We start from the raw sequence: 17,361 nt of genomic DNA on the forward strand, positions 1-17,361 counted from the left end.
GCAAGGCAGACGCCGCGGGTGCCTCTCCTAAGTGTGTGAAAGGGCCTGCGGCCGGGGGCAGAGCGCCGCGTCGCACGCGGGTCTTCCTTCTCGCCGCAGGGGCCTCCTGTGGAAGGCCGCAGAGCTCCTCCCGCGAGCCGCGGCCGCCCTCCCTGCCGAGCCTTCCCGGGGTCTGCGACAGCCCCGCCCGCGCGGAATGCCCCATCACGCCGAAACACCCCGCAGGCCCACAGCGCCTCACACCACCCGGCGCGCTCTGGCGGCCAGGGCCCGCCCCCGTGCATGACGAGCCCGCGAGCGTGCGTGACGTGCCCCGACCGCGTGACGCATGCGCCACCAGTGTGGGGTGCGGGGCGCGGAGCGTGCGGCGGGAGGAGGCGCGGGGCGGAGTGCGGGCGGAAGTCGCTGTCTGCGGAGAAGAGAAAGGAAAGACAGCCGCGGTGAGGCGCGGCGCGGCGCGGCTGGGATCCCGCTGGGGGCGCCGCCTCCTCCCCACCCTCGCTGGAGGATGGAAGTGACGACAGCTGCAGCGGAGGTCACTTCCTGCTGGGGTGGATGAGGAGGAGCCGGAGACGCCGCGGAGGAGACCCGACCGAACGCCGACCGAGCCGGGCAGCGGTGAGTCCCCGCCTCGCCCGGCCGCCGGGCCCGGGGGCGCCGCCGGGACCCCTGACGCGGACGGCGTCCAGAGCTCGTGCCGCCCGCGGCCCGGGCCTCCTCCGCTCTGGAGGGCGGGGGCCGCGTCTGCAGGGCAGGGACCCAGGCGGCGTCTTGCGGTGGCCCGCGGAGCCTGAGGCAGGCCCGTCGGGAGGCGAGGGCGGCGAAGCCCCGGGACTGCTGCGCGGTCCACCGCGCCCGACTGCACGCCCCGCTCTCGGGGAAGGGTCGCGACCCGCGGGAGGGCAGGAGCGAGGCGTGCGGAGTCTGGGGGCCCCTGTTTGGACAGCGCGTCCTCCTCTTGAATTACGGAAACCCCGCAAGCGTTCCTAGGCTTCAAGAGCTGGAGTTCCGTGGGAACCTGGAGTATCCAGAGAGGGTTTCTAGATCAGATCGTCGCCGCAGCGGGTTGAAGGGTATTCCTGTGGCGGGGAAAAAGCCCCGAAACCTGGCAGAGCAAGCTAGGAGTTCGAGTCCTGGGCAGCTTCCTGGAGCTGTAGGGAAATGAGTGTTTTTCCTCTCTTATTGTCACGGAAATGACAGGAAGCTCCTGACGCAGCCTTGGTGCCTTGTTGTATATCGTGTGTGTGTGTGTGTGTGTGTGTGTGTGTGTGTGTGTGTGAGAGAGAGAGAGAGAGAGAGAGAGAGAGAGACAGACAGACAGACAGACAGACAGACAGACTGAGACTCTATGTTTGTTTTCGCCTTCCTTTGAGTAATTTATCTTCTTAACGTCTGGTAGGTTTCTAGACTGAAACTTACTGGACTCTTGAATGTGTACAGTGAGAAAGAAAATTCAAAGACTCTGGAGGTTAGATGAAATTTCCAAGATTAGGAATTTGTCCCCTCCCAACCCTGGGGCCACTGAGGTACCTACCTTCCCTCCAGCCTCTTGCTGATGTGGGTGCTGAGGGCCAGTCCTCTACTCGGGAGCAATAAGGGTAGTTCTGCCCTCTCTTATCCCCATCACACTGGCAGTTACACACAGAGACACACACACCTTTGCTAAAAGACTGATACAAAGCTGCTTGCTTCTGGGAAGAGAAAATTTATTAAGGAACCATAAATATGCATGGATGAACTTAATTGTAGCAAGATTCCCTCGACTGGTGGGCTGGAAGGGCCCCAGAAATTCATATCTGACCCCTCACCCCATTACAGGGATAACATGTAAAATTTTTCCTAAACAAAAAAATTTGTGTGTGTGTATGTGTATGTGTGTGTGTGTGTGTGTGTGTCTTTTACAGAATGACCTTATGTGATGTGTTTACTTCTTGTATCCCTTGGGGTGGGGGGCATTTTCTGACTAGGAGTTTTTCTTCTGTATCTCACATAATTCAGCAAAATAATACCACATGTCTTAAGTGGAAATCAGATGGATATGGGTTTTCAGATGGATATGGGTTTTTTCACTCTTTTTTAAACTGGTGCATCTGGGTGGACTCAAGCGTGTGTATCTTGGCATCTAGGCTGGTCTAGCAAGAAAACACAAACTATTTGACTTGTTTTGACTGCCTTTTTGGACTTGTTTTACTGTACCTTTTTTTTTTTTTTTTTACATTTAAGGGTTGGTTAGGAAGAAAGCAAATATTAAGAATAGTCTTTACACTTTATGGTTTGAAGTCAGGTGAGAGATAATTACAGCTTTTGAAGCTGATGACCTGAGGACCATCATTTGATGACTTGGGAATTGGCAGTTTGGAGGTGACATGTTTGAGAGATAGAGGACTGTATGTAGAAGTAAAGTTGGGGAAAGGTTATGCCAAAAAAAAACCTCAGGAGTATAGTAAATAAATAGTATCTTGAAGTAATTGTGTGACTTGTATCTCTCAGCAGGAAGGCAAAAATGAAAGCGGGCTGTAGCATCGTGGAAAAGCCAGAAGGAGGTGGAGGTGAGCAGAAGTTATGCCTGGAATGTCCCTGTATGCTTCCTGTCCTTTCCACTCTAGCTTTGTTAACAAATGCTGGGTCATAACTGACAGCCTCTTGACTGAGCAAATCTTGCTGAGACCTATCGATAAGCTTGTTTCCTGTGGATATGTTTTAACTGTCCAGTCAACACACCTTTATCCCATATTTTAGACTCTTTCCTGTTAGAGACATACTTCTAACCTTGAGAATAGGCATTTTCAGCTATGTTTTTCGAAACACTAGTTTAGCTTAGCCTGTTTGTCCCCTTTGGAACTTTCACACCTTCATTGAAAGCAGGTGTGAGAGTTGGGAACATGACTTAGTGGTATAGTACTTGCCTATCATGTGAGAGGCCTTGGGTTCAGCCCAGAACAACCACAGGGTCAGGGGTGGATAAGTGAAATTTAGTGATGTATGAAAGAGTAGGCAATTAGGGCACCTGGGCGCTGCTGCCCAGCTGTCAGATTGCCACAAGGATAGTTTAAGTCCTGGCCTTTTTGCCCCTGTTGTGGTTAGCCCCAGCTGATTAAAAGGGCATCTGTGGCATGTTTGCAAAGCACTCTTTAAGAGTTTGTAAGCAGTGGAATGTGCAGGTGAGGGCTGGTATGTGTGCACCTTGCTCCTGACTACTTTGATCTTGCTCTTTTCACATTAAAGGGTATCAGTTTCCTGACTGGGCGTACAAAACAGAATCCTCCCCAGGCTCCCGGCAGATCCAGCTGTGGCACTTCATCCTGGAACTGCTGCAGAAGGAAGAGTTCCGCCATGTCATTGCCTGGCAGCAGGGAGAGTATGGGGAGTTTGTCATCAAGGATCCAGATGAGGTGGCCCGCCTCTGGGGCCGCAGGAAATGCAAACCACAGATGAATTATGACAAGCTCAGCCGGGCCCTCAGGTGAGAGAAAGGAATTCTCAACCTGTGGTGTTAATAGATTAGAAGGAAACTACAGTTTCCTGAATGTTAGATTAGAAGAGTATTAGGTGATAAGAAACTACTCTAAGTGAGTAATATGTAGATATAAAGTGGGAGTTGAAAATCTGCTGTATTCTAGTAGCACAGGCATAGAAGAAGAAAAGGCGTATCTTTGGTTACATGTAGGAGGGAATTCCAGCATGGCTGGTACTGAGTCCTGACAGACAGCTGACTGCTCTGCAGTAGGCATGAGTGTATGGTGAAACAGGGCTTGGCGCTCATTTACAGTGCAGGGGATTCATGTAGACTTTCCTGTTGGGAGTTTGTTGGAATTTCTCTCACTTGGATACCCCTGGGAGAAGCTAGAAAAGGATGAAGCAAGCACAGGAAGAAGGCTTTCTGAATGGTGCTGAAGAGCTACTCCAGAGCTGTGCCTGTGAGCTTGGTTATCACCCATGGGTTGCTTCAGCATGGCTAAAGATGGATCCCATGAGTTTCCTCAAGTTCTCTTCCCTTGGTCAGTCTTTAAATTTCTTAACCCTTTAGTTCACAAGGGCTAGCAGATACCTCATGACCTGTCTACATAGCAGAAGCCAGGCTAGAGGTTCTAGATTCATCACATTTCCCTGTCTTCATTCTTAGTGACCCTGAATGTAATGTCTGTGCAGTATTTTTCTGGAATCTTCTAGGTCCTTTTGAGTCTTTGAAGTTGAAGCAGGCCAAGTTTCCAGATCAGAGTATAGCATTTTCTCTCTGGCCACTATAAAACAGCTCTGTATTCCTTTGTTTTTTGCCTTGCACATCAGTCCTCCCAAGAGACTTGTCTGCCTCTGCCTGGGCAAAACTGAAAGAAACTAGGCAGTTAGTGACATAGAGTTGAACAGGAAGGAAGTGAACCAAAGAATTGAAATTATATATAGAGAAAAAGTGGTTAGAGCTAGGTTAGGTGTTCAGGATCTTAAAGCAAAGATACCTTTGTAGAACTCTAGCCAAAGACTCAAGCCTAGCTGAAAATTGAATGAGGGAAGTAAGCTGTCAGCCCTAACTTGGGAACCAGACTGTAAAAAGTGGTGGTGATGTTTGCAAGCAATACTTAAAACAAGAACTATTGGTGTTACTGATTACCTACGTATACCAAAAGCTGAGTTGCTAGAAGATAAATTGACATGTGTTCCTCTTTTTACAGATACTATTACAACAAGAGGATCCTTCATAAAACAAAAGGGAAAAGGTTTACTTACAAATTTAACTTTAACAAGTTGGTGATGCCCAACTACCCATTTATCAACATTCGATCAGGTGGTAAGTTTCAAATTCCTTTTGTTAAAAGGGAAGTTTGAGTTTAAAATTAATTTTAATGGTTTGATATAGCTCAGTGGTAAAATGCTTGCCTGGCATGACCTTGGGTTCAATCCCTTGCACACAAAAAAGGAGAGGGGAAACTTGCCAAGGGGAGAATTTTTAAAAAACAACAGAGATGGGCTGGTGAGATGGCTCAGTGGTCTAAAGCACCTACTTAGAACAAGCTTAGCAAAGCACAGGGACCACCGTTCAATCCCCCAGCACCACATGCCAACCAGCCCTGCCCCCTGGTGGGCTGAGCTGGCCACACACACACACACACACACATAAATAAATAAATAAATAAATAAATAAATAATTTTTTTTTAAAAAAACGGATTTGGGAGGTTGAAACTAGAGGGTCAAAATTTGAACCCAGCTTGTGCAACCCGAAAGGACCCTGTCCCAAAAGAAAAAGAGCTGGAGATGTAGCTCAGTTTGAAAACCTTGAGTTCAGTCTACAGTATCACTAAAAAAAAGTGAAACTTGTGGTGGTTTAAAGGGTTTAGAAGGGGACTGGAGAGATGGTTCATGGAGTAAGTGCTTCCCTGGCAAGCGCAAGGGGCCTAAGTTCAATCCCCGGTTCTGCAAGAAAAAAAAAAGAGTTTAGAAACATGAAAGCAATATGATCCCTTGAGTCACCTCAGTATTCTTCCTCCAGTCTTTCTGCACATCACGTAAGGAGAGTAATAGGCTATACAGTACCTAGCTCTTGATAGAGAAGAACCTGTTTCTACAAATACTTCCGACTTTCTGTGAAACTATCAAACTCTCACTTATCTAGTGAATATCATGAAAACCACAGCACCCTTGATCACATAAGGGGTGGTTCACATGTTTGCAGTGAAAAGCAAAGCCTTTGATCTGTACCAGTAGCTCCACAGAGAACAAAACTGTAGGGTTACTTAGCCTTGGTTCCTTTTAAGTTGCACCAGGGCTTCCCCTCAACTGGGAGTTACAGCTTTCCATCACTGCTCTTCCCAGACTTTAACTGCCTCTCTGGATGTAGATGCAATCACTTAAGCTTTGTCATTCTATGTTTTTTGTTTTTTGTTTTTTTTTTAAAGATGAACATTATTCTCTTGCTGAAAAAAACAGATTATTTTCTGACCAGTTCACCATTGCTCTTTGTGGCCCCATGTGTTAAAGCTTATCACGATTCTGTAGTGATACAACTTTTCAGAGAAAAGTTTGGAGAAGGAAAAATTAGAGTGGGGGTGTGGCTAAGAGAATACAATGCCAAAATCCATTGCAGATATGTAATTACTACACACAACAAGTCAGGGCAGTTTCAGTTTGACTGCTATCATTATAGTTCCATCTCTTCTCTAGCCACTCCCTCCTGTCCCTGGGGCATGCATTTAAAAAAAAAAAAAAAAAAAAAGTCTTACTGGAATGCATCTCTCTAATTACAACCTGTTTTCTTTCCTTGTGCCGGAGGGAGCAGCATTAGGAAATCAGACCTGTTCTAGCCACTAAAATCTTATTTCCTGTATTTCCCACTCTTGCCCCTTCCCTGTGTCCCTGTGCAAATTAGGAATTTAGATGGACAGTGTAGCAGCTTTGAAAAATGTATTGTTGTTCTTACCCTGCTACTTCACATCCAAAAATGCTTCGCTAATCTTGTTCCTCTTTGACCCATACTTTTCAAGTTAAAAAACAAAACAAAAACACAGCCACTTGGACAACCTGAAATTGAGTGTCAGAGGAATGGAGTAATGTAGTATTCCAAGACACGGGAGCCTAGACTGTTCTAGACTTGCTCTGTCAAACTTCTCTCTTAAATCTGACCCTTGTGGTCTGGCACACATGTTCTGCATGAAAGCTTTTGAACCAACTCTGATCCCTAGTTGCCTTCAGATCTTAATCAGAAAGTCATAAGGAAAGCAAAATAGTGTGTATTTCTTTTGGGCATACTGTTTGATCACTTACATGCTAAATGCTGATAGCTTTAAAGAATTGAGTTTATAGACTCTTATTTATAGACAGCTTTTACTCATGTTGTCCAAGCTTTAAGGTTAACTTTATGATGATCATCATTGAACATCTACCTAATAGCGATATATACTTTTGCTTAGTGGTTTGGCAAATAACCTCATTGGACCATAGTAGGCCAGTAAGATGTATATTTTTATGATCACTTTATAAATGATAAAATTAAGGATAAGGACTACAAAGATTGATCAGGCTGGGTTTAATAGTTACCTGTTGAACAGTTTCTAAGAGAACAATTCTTGAGAGTTTGAACTATTGAAATCTAGCTCTTATTTAATAGATTACACATTTCAGCCTCTCCATTGGGATTCATTAATTTGTTCAGCAGATAATGTGTTAAGCTCTACAGACAAAAAAGGTGGGGGAGTTCTTTGAGGTTAGAAGAGAGATAAGATATACTATGCTAGATTTAATACAATATAAGGGCTGGCCATATAGCTCAGCGGATTAAAGTACCGGCTTAGGCAGACACAGTGGCCAGGCTCAATCCCCAGTAGGCCATGCCAGCCCCACCCCTGGGGTGTGCTAAGACAGTCAATTGAGACTGGGCATGGTGGCATGCACCTATAATCCCAGATTTCAGGAGGCTGAACACAGGTGGATCACTACAAGTCAGATCTACATAGTGAGACCCTATAGACCCTGTCCTAAAATTTAAAAAAAAAAAAGCAAATGCTCAGAAGTAGAGCTTTGTGGATTTAGATCCTATCTCCATGGTTCATTGATATGATGAAACTGTTTCAGTCTATTTGTTTTTTAAAAGAAAGGAAGTACATATTGATGGTAACATGTCTTAACATGGGAATTGTATAGCTAAATATAAATATAGTAAAAGGGTAAATACTCTCTTTTCCCTATAGTCATACTTACTGTTCACAAGTAAAGTTAAAATACTTAACATTTGGATAGTGTTGAAAGTACTTCTAAATAGAGTAGCATATTTTTATCTTTGAAAACATTCTATCAAATGTATTATTAAATATATCTTAATACTTATATTTGCATATGAAACATTAGAAGGATGCAGAGGATTACTAATAAAAATGGTTCTCAGTGGGTAGGGGCCAGGCAGACTAGCTCGGGTGGATTTGAGACCTCTCTGTGCCTCCTTTCCCCTACCTACCTCTACCCGTTTTTTATTTCAGAAAACTTAAAACCTACAGATTAAGGAGAGAACACCCACATAGCCTCTGTGTGGGTGTGTATAGTCACTAATGGTTAACATTGTTGCCACGTTGCTTTATCTCTTTCTATTTATATATACTTTTTAAATCTTTGAGATTAAGTTGCAGACATCATGGCACTGCACTCCTATGTACCTCAGCGTGTATCTCCCAGGAACAAGGGCGTTCTTTTCCATAACCACAGTAACCTTACCGTACCCAGGAAGTGTAACATTGCTCTAATACTATTATCTAAGTATGTGATCTGTAGTTGATACATGCCTTTGTAAGTTTTGGTTGTTGAATTATATTATTATCTAATAAAAATGAATTTTAACAATTATATCCAGTTTGCTGTGTTGGGACACTGTGAGGGCTTTCAGTATAGCCATTTATTCTTTATAACATTAGGATCATTACTAACTGTTTAACAAATAAGGAAACAGGGTCAAAGAGGTAACTTGTCTAGAGGTACATACCAAGGGCCAGGGCTGAACCTAGGCAGAAGCCCTTGTTATTTCAACTTTTGCCAGTAGGTGATTGAAAGCTCCATTTTCTAACTTGCACTGACTACAGGGTAGGAGGTACCAGCTCTGTGATTCACACCCAGACTGTCCAACACCACCACTGGGAGCTCATGATGGCTTCAAGAAGGAAGTCTCCTTTCAGAACAATAGTATTCAAACCTGGGGACGAAACTCTTGGAGCAAATCTTAGACTTGATATCTCACGGTAACATCTAAAAGTGAGGCAATTCCAGCTTATTGGAGGGAAGGGGCAGAGTGCTACCTTCCCTGTACTACCCTCACCTCACCTTCCTTTGCCCCACGTAGATGCATTTGGAAATGATGTGTATCATTCTTCCTCACTGATTCACAGTGTGCTTTAATATTGTCAAGACCCAGTACATACTGCTTTAAACAAAGAATGATTACCTTGATTTAAGCAGTTTCTTTAAATTGCTTAGGACACCAGACTTGGCCGCCCTTCCTCATTAAACTTTATTCTGTCCCTCACAATACATAAGAGGGCTTTAACTGGATATGGTCTTAATTAAAAAGTCAAGGAGCCAAAAGAATTAAAATGAAAAAATTTTAATTGCTGTAATACATTGAGAAAAGTCTTCACCCAGGAACTCTTACCTCTACTCATAAGATACACAGGCCCACCCATCTATTTTTGAGTTGAAATTAAATCATGGGGCTTTTTTAAAAAGTCTTGCTGAGGAGTTTTCTGTGGAACAGCAGTTTGGGAAGTGTTTCTGGCAGTGTCAGTCACATGTACCCAGATAGCCATGCTTACACATCCCACCCAACTCCAGAGTCTATCAGAGGATGACTGCAGTACTACAAGCAGAAGGTAGTAGCTACTCAGAAGCAATTCCTAGCCATACTTGCTTGCTTTTCTTCACTTTTTGTGGTTGTGGTGCCGGGGATTGAACTCAGGACCTTGTACTTGCCAGGCAAGCACTTATTCTACTGAGCCATCTCCCCAGCCCTTTCTTCACTCTTATACCACTATACTGTTTGTTTTTCCTTCTCATCTGTTCCTTAGAGAGTAAAAATGAAACCTCTGTCAGCATCACCGTAGACCCCACTGATGGATCTCTCAGGTCCTGAGACCTAAGATTGCAAACCGTCCTTGGGTCTTACTTAGGACCTTTAGGGGAAGCTGAAAGTTTGTGAGCCTCTCAAAACTGTGTGTTTAGTACAGTGTTAATTTCTGCATAGAGCATCAAGTTTTAGCATTTGTACTTAGGACAGAGAAAAGGAGGTACTGGATTTTCTTCTAGCCTCAGTGCTTGAAAGTAGAAAGAGGATGGAAATCATTACAGAAAATTTGTTAGGGAAATATAGATTTAGAGAGTTTGGAAAATATTTGAATCTCTGATATATCAAAAATGATAAGACACCATAAGAACAAATATAGTCCTTTTTATTACTTCGCTAGCTCATGTCTGTATGCGAGGTACTGGGTCTTTCAGTATTGAATGCACTACTTTATATGCTTGCTGTTTCCAAATTTTTTTTATACATATGGCTGAAATTATAAAAATAAAGACCGTTTGCAAAACTGAAATTGAGATAGCTGCTAAATTATTTAGAATTGAGAGGAAAAGGCTCTTGTATCCATGCATTTATTCACCTAATACTTATTCAGCCCCTGACAAATCATGAAGTGCTGAGAATATAGTAGTGAACCATAGCAGGTCCCTACCTGGTAAAATGTATGTTTCAGAGTACTGGAAAACAATTAAATGCTATTATGGGCAGTAAGGAACATTCTGGAGACACAGGTATAAGATAGCCACTCAACTGAGTAGAAGGGGAAATGTGGGATTTAGTCCTGTTGCGTCTTGTTGCTACTCAGCATGGTGTCAGTAACTGGTGACAGTGAGTGACTAGACCTCCAACACAGCTCTTGTCTTCTCCACCATCACAGGTGTGGTTCCTCAGAGTGCGCCACCAGTGCCAACTGCATCCTCCCGCTTCCACTTCCCACCTCTGGATACCCACTCTCCAACCAGTGAAGTGCAGCCAGGGAGGTTCTCAGCCAGCTCCTTGACTACATCTGGCCAGGAGTCCAGCAATGGCACTGATAGGAAGGTGGAGCTTTCAGAGCTGGAGGATGGCCCCACTGCTGACTGGCGCCGGGGTGTTGATCTCATGTCCTCCCGGAATGCGGTCGGAGGAGGAGGGATTGGCCACCAGAAACGCAAGCCTGACATAATGCTTCCTCTTTTCACAAGACCAGGGATATACCCTGACCCACACAGTCCCTTTGCTGTCTCTCCACTCCCTGGCCGAGGAGGTGTCCTTAACGTCCCCATTTCGCCAGCCCTTTCCCTGACTCCTACAATCTTCTCCTATAGCCCTTCACCAGGCCTGAGCCCTTTCACCAGCAACAGTTGCTTCTCATTCAACCCAGAGGAAATGAAACACTACCTTCATTCTCAAGCCTGTTCAGTTTTCAACTACCATCTGAGTCCTCGGACTTTTCCCCGCTACCCAGGGCTCATGGTCCCACCGTTGCAATGCCAAATGCATCCTGAGGAGTCAACTCAGTTTTCTATCAAGCTGCAGCCTCCACCTGTTGGGCGCAAGAACCGGGAAAGGGTAGAGAACAGCGAGGAGCCTGCACCCACCATGGCACCTGTGCTGCCACGAATTAAGGTTGAGCCCACCTCTGAGAAGGATCCCGAGAGCCTCAGGCAATCAGCCCGTGCAAGGGAGGAACACTCTCAAGAAGAGAGTGCAGTGCTGAGCAGGACCACAGAAGAGGGGAAAGGCACCATCTTTGCCTGCCCCACCACCGCGCCCGCCTGGCCCTCTGTACCTATTAGCACCCCAAGCGAAGAACCCCTTGAGGTGACTGAAGACAGTGAGGACAGGTCTAGCAAAGAGCCCAGTGCTCCTGAGAAGAAAGAAGATGCTCTGATGCCCCCCAAGCTTCGGTTGAAACGGCGCTGGAATGATGACCCTGAAGCTCGAGAACCACCAAGTAAGAACGGCAAGTTCCTCTGGAATGGATCAGGACCCCAGGGCCTGGCAGCAGCAGCCGCTGATGCATAGAACTGCAAGTGTGTTGAGAGCTATTTCTATTCTAATTAAATACATACATGTATTTATGTAGCAGATCTGGGGGGAGGGGGGAGGGAGTTAGCCTGGTTTGAGCATTCTGGGGCATAGACTTGTACTTTACGTTGGGGATGGGATGGGTATCTTCTGTTGTAAATTAGGTGGGGCGTGAACACTTTTCCTGGTGAGTAGGACACAGGGAGGGTATTGAACTGAAAGGGGAAGGAACCTGTTTCCTATTTGAGGTTTATACTTCCTGGCAAGGAAATGCCTAGAGGGCCCAGGTACTTTGCTCTTGTGATAGTTCATGTTCTAGACTTTCCTTTTGTATTTATATATAAAAAGCCATTAATGAGTTTATTTTGCTCTGAGAGAGGTACATAAAAGGGAAAAAGGTCATGGTTGAGAGGTTAGCAGTGAGAGGCCATTAATGCTATTTTGCCTGAAATGTTTCTTTATAATTAATTGGGGGGGGGGGCTGGCTATTCAGATGTTGGTCTTTTTTCTTTTTTTACTTCTTTTGTTGTTTGGAATTATTCCTTACCTTAAAAAGAAAACAGGACACAAGGGCATCCTGCTGATTACAGCTGGGTGGGAAGACCCAGGAGCTGCACTCTGGGCTGCAGGGCCGAGGCGGGAAGCCTGCTGTCTGTCCTTGGACTTTCACCTACTTCACCTATTAAGAAGCCATGCGGAGTTATAAACTCTTGTTCAGGGAAGAAAAAAAGAGGGCAGGAGGAAGTAACCCAATGCCTTTAAAAACAAATGAAAAAAAAAATCTTCATTTTTCCTTTTCCATTATGGGTTTGGGGAGCCAAACCAAAGTGTGACCGAGAAGGTTCGTCGAGAGGCGTGACAGTGTTGTTGAAGATGTCTGTCCATTGTGTCTGGTTCTCTTTATTGTTTTCTTAAGTCGAGCCTTAACTATGAACATACTTCAAGATGATACGGGTCTGTCAGCATAAGCCTAAACAAGGCATGGACAACTTTCCAGATAATCCTGGAATGCTGAGACATGGTTAAACTCCTAGCTGATACTTAGTCTTTCCCTCTTGATATTCCTGGGATAGGTAGCAAAAGGATGAGATTGTGGGAGCTACAGGCCAGTGAAACTGGGAAACAGAAGATACTGGGGGAACAAGTGGGTGTTTGTGAGCCTTGCAGGAAGAGGTAAGAAGAAGGCACCAAATGCCGAGAGGCCTGGTATACGTGAAGGAGGTGGTGTCCTGTTGAGGGGGTGCCATTTTTGCCATCCCTGTTTGCCCAGATTGTCCAGTGTCCTGAGTAGTTGACAGTCTTGCACAAGACTCCAGTTAACAAACAGTGATAAATTATTTGTTCATGGGAAAATCCCTTCTAGCAACTTCAAAGAAGTAGAAAAGTATGGATTTTAATATGAAGTAAAAGACTAGGGGCCGGGGAGATGGCTCAGTGGAATAAGTGCTTCCCTGGCAAGCACGAGGGCCTGAGTTCAATCCCTGGTTCCGCCAAAAAATAAATAAATAAATAAAAATAATAAAGGACTAGGACTTGAGCAGAGAAGCGATAGCCTCCCACTTCTGTGTGTGAGTGCTTGTGAGCCTCCCAAGTGCATAGCATGTGGAGATACCTGTGTCTCAGACCTGCCTAGCAGCAGTACAGCAGGAGAGAAGTTGCATATCTTTTGAGGGCAAGGGGAGACAAGAGTGGTGTCTAGGGGTTAGAGAAATTCCTGGCTTCACCTTGGCTTGGGAGAACTTTATATAGGACTGGGGAGATAGCTCAGCAACATAAGCGCCTGCCTGGCAAGCACGAGGTCCTGAGTTAGATCCCTGGTACCAAAAAAAATTCAGAGAACTCTATGTAAGTAATATTTGAGGGTTATCCTTTAATAGTGGAGGTAGTTTTTGGTTTTAGTTTTAACTGGACTACATGCATGAGAGAAGAGCTCAGGAAGGTAAAAGCAGGTGAGACAGACATTGGATGATCTGGGATGACTTGAGTCCATCGTGCTATTTCTTGGCAGGTGTCCTCCCCCTTGTTTGATCCAAATTCCATGAGTGACTCATCTTTCCCCAGGAAAGGGACTGAGACGGTGGTCCCTAAAGACTCAGGCTTGGGTCAGGCTGCAAAAGACTCCCCAGGTAGGCTGCCTTTGGTGGTTGTGGTTCTGTCAGTTTCCTTTTTGCACCTGACTTACCTCTGAATCAGAAAGCAAGCCTGGCAGGTAGAGGAGAGCTCTCTGCTTGGCATTGCCTGATCTAACCAGGGAGACCAGCTGGCCACCCACTACCCTCTACAGGATAGAGCCAGCAGGTGTCGGTATGAACTCAGGAATAGAAACACGAGGCCTTTAAAATAAGAGAGGGAGAGAAATTCATGATACATACCTGTAACCCCCTAAAACACAAGTGCCAGAATAAATTCCTAGATGCTGCTTCTGTTTGAACAAAAAAGTCAGTGCTTTTACACTTGAAAAAACACTCAAAAAATGTTCAACTCCATGAAAAATGTTTTTTGGCTTTAAGAAATCGATCTGTAAGTTTCTTTTGATTGCATTCCACTAGTAATTGTCGGTTGATCTGCACTGGAGTAGGGCTGGGAGGAGGGGTCTTCACACAGAGCCACACTTGGGATTGCTCAGCAGGTGGACCAGAGCATGTCAAACGACCTTTGACTCTTCTTGGGGCAAAAGAGAGTTTTTCTCCCCCAGCCCACTCCTAGCAGCACCTGTCAACTGGTGTAAAACCAGGCCTTTCTCTTCCATGAGCATCTCATCACTGTCCAACAGCAGGTGGGGGTAGGGGGGAGGGAGGCGCAAAAAGTGAATCTACTTTGTCTCCCACATTTTTTCTGAATTTTGCTGTGCCAAATGTTTAAAATTTTAAAAATATAAATCTGTTGAAATTTAATCAAGAACTTGTTGGTGAAAAAGTTTGCTTTTCTAGCTACAGAAAAGAAAACAGCAGAGATCTCTCAATGACATCCAGCTTTGCTGAGCTCACCTTTTCTCCTAAGAGATGGGTAGGAACAAAATACAGTTCACCAAGTTCCTTCATCCTGGTGATCAGACTGTACTGCATTAAACCCAGCTCACTACTTCAGGGAAGGACTGCACCCTAGTGACCCGCGGGCCAAGAAATCTTCAGAAGCATTAAAACCGCCACTTTTCACCAAGTGGTTTGAGTCAGTTGGCTGTTTGTCCCTTGTTTATTTATTCCATAATTATGTTTGTGCTTTTTGTTTTGTAAGCAGTAATGGAACATGTTGTATGTGGTTGGAAAGAAAACGTTGATTTAGTCTTTCAAGAACTGTTCCATTTTTAGTTTCTTCTTGGGGGGGAGTTAGCAGCTAATTTGTTTTTAAATATTTAGGCATTCTTTGAATTATAAAATTGTGATGCAGGGATTTCTGAGTGAGACATTCACATGTGAAAGCTAGTTACCCGCTTAAGCAGAATAGTGTGTATATGTACATAAAATGTAAGTAATCTTAACTTCATTGTGCAGTGCCTTTTAGATGTTCCGCTTTCTATAAAGTCTTCAAAATTTTGCATATATATTATATATATGATGTAATGTTATAGAAATATATGTATAATATACATATTTTTTCCAGGGGTATCTGATAGCTCTGTATTTTGTTATGGAAGTTGAAAGAAAAAAAGTATTTTACCTCAGAAATTAAAGTTAAATAAAAAAGAAAAAAAGTACTTTTAAGTAATGTTTGCTGCGTGTTGGTGTTGCTCATCGTATCCTGTGCCCAAGTGGCCTGTGCTGTCTCTCACCACCACTTTACCCCGTTGAACATTTCTTATCTGGTGAGAAGTGGGTCTCCAACCCTGGAGCACAGGGCTGCTATGGGGAAAGGAAACGAGCCAGACGTGCAAGTGCGGAGATTTCTTTCTCAGAATTGTAAGGACTCATCAAAAGTGAAGGATAAAGCCGAGCACAAAAGACCACATACAGCGTGCTTCTGTCTATGGGAAAAGTTCAGAACAGGCAGGTGCTGGGGACCAAGCACACCAGGTTAGTGTTGTCTGCGTGGGTGGGGAATGACTATGAATGGGTCCGTTGTCAGGGGTGGTGAAAATACTCTGAAGTTACATAGTAAAAATGATATAGTTTGAATGTAAAAGAAACCACTGAATTGCAGTCAACAAAAGAGTGAACATTGCAGTATGTAAATTATATCTCAAAAGAAAGGATTTTTGGGGTTGGGGAGATGGCTTAGTAGAGTAAGCGCTTCCCTGGCAAGCGCAAGGGCCTGAGTTCAATCCCTGGTCCTGCAAAAAAAAAAGAAAGAAAGAAAGAAAGAAAGGATTTTGAGGTTGAGTGTTCTTAATTCTGTTTCCCAGTGAAAGACAGAAATCCAGGGAGAGGGAGGAGAATGTCCCCACCCCACAATACTGGGGATTGAGCCCAGGGCCTTTGCACTGAGGTACATTCTAAGCCCTTTTTGTTTTATTTGAGACAGAGTCTAAAGTACTGTAGTTCAAAGTGGACTCAAGCTTGCAGTCCTGTTGGTGTAACACACTTAAAGGAAGGTGCTACCAAACAGCCATCTCTGCCTCCCTATGGGAGACCCACCAAGTGTTCTGAATGTCCCGACATGCCAGTGTTAGCTGTTCCAGAAGGATATAGTTGAGTGGCAAGGGATGTGAAGGGAGAGGCAGATATGTTAAGGGTTGTAGAAGAAGCCTATTAAGAGTTTGTATTTTATTCTGCTAGCAGTGGCTACCCAGTATGGAACATGGCAAGCCACAGCACTGAGAAGCTACCCTGTCAAATACTCAAGAGGACTTTGGCCTGTGTAGGTAGTAAGAGTAAGGTGATAGGCCCGCTGGTGGGCTGGTCAGGAGGCAAGGATGTCCTTGTGCGAACCCCTCCAGCAGAGCCTCCTGCATTGCCCCCTCACTGAGGAAGGCAAAGGGAGGAGCTTGGACCTTGTTTTGAGATCAGGATCCCAGGCAACAGGCTCTGCCAGACAGAGCTGGACAGTCAGCGCTTAGAATTAGAATATGAACATTCAGATTTGAGCAAAGGGGAGGAAGTGATGGTGAGCATGCAGGAAAGAAGTGAGGAAAGAGACTAGGAAAATATCTGGTCCTTCGTGGTAAGTGGGCAATAGAGCCTTCAGTGGCTCCCCAGGTGTTCCCTGATAGTCTTTAGGCCTTGTTCCCCAAAGATGCATGTGCACCCTCCTACCCTACCCTGCTGTACCTGAAGTACTGAGCACCTTCTATGTACTCCTCAGTCCTGGTGACCACTCAGAGGTCAGCGCTGCTCATCCCTCCCCCCCACCACCACCCCTTTTTGTTGGTACCAGGGATAGAACTTGGGTCCTTGCACTTGCCCGGGGGGTGCTTATGCTGCCAAGCTACCTACCCAGCCTTGCTCATCCCCATTCTACTGAGGGGACCACTAGAGTCTCACAAAAGTTAACTGGCATGATGGTAAAGCCCAGTACTCTGCTGCCAGGCCCCTCTGCCTGTGGAACGCTGGTCCTGTTTGTCCTTCTCTGGCCAACCATCCTTCTTCCTGTGCTTCAGTTGGCCAGTGCTAACTTCTTCAGAGTTTAATCCAGATGTCTCCAGCTCCAGGACCCTTTCCTGACAGCACAGGACACTCCTGTGTCCTGTCTCAGTGCTGTTTGCCTCTCACAGCCTTGCCCACACTGTGCTGCCTCTGCAGCCTACTCTGACTTTTCAGAGGACAGCGTAGGGTTCACTTCATCTCCCTTTATTCCAGTGTCTAGGATGTTGACTGGAGCCTACAGATCTTGCAAAGTATTGGATACCTAACAGGAAACACGAAGGACATTT

General features: G+C 45.2%; 1 protein-coding gene across 3 annotated transcripts; it reads left to right on the plus strand.

Annotated features, from left to right (window-relative positions):
* Positions 1 to 336: 336 nt before the first annotated feature.
* Positions 337 to 15,214, plus strand: Etv3 (ETS variant 3). Of its 3 annotated transcripts, XM_023713713.1 has the most exons (6): positions 337 to 618; positions 2,494 to 2,549; positions 3,226 to 3,463; positions 4,668 to 4,783; positions 10,423 to 11,560; positions 14,486 to 15,214. In XM_023713713.1, the coding sequence occupies exons 2-5, from the start codon at positions 2,504 to 2,506 to the stop codon at positions 11,550 to 11,552; spliced, it is 1,530 nt and encodes a 509-aa protein (XP_023569481.1). In that variant the 5' UTR covers positions 337 to 618; positions 2,494 to 2,503; the 3' UTR covers positions 11,553 to 11,560; positions 14,486 to 15,214. The 3 variants fall into 3 exon arrangements, with proteins under 3 accessions (XP_023569481.1, XP_004629774.1, XP_023569480.1); XM_004629717.2 differs by having other exon boundaries at positions 2,491 to 2,549; positions 10,423 to 15,214; XM_023713712.1 differs by having other exon boundaries at positions 10,423 to 15,214.
* Positions 15,215 to 17,361: the final 2,147 nt, after the last annotated feature.

The sequence above is a fragment of the Octodon degus genome, unplaced genomic scaffold (assembly GCF_000260255.1).
Source record: "Octodon degus isolate 3935 unplaced genomic scaffold, OctDeg1.0 scaffold00032, whole genome shotgun sequence".
In the NCBI taxonomy this organism is placed as follows: domain Eukaryota; kingdom Metazoa; phylum Chordata; class Mammalia; order Rodentia; family Octodontidae; genus Octodon; species Octodon degus.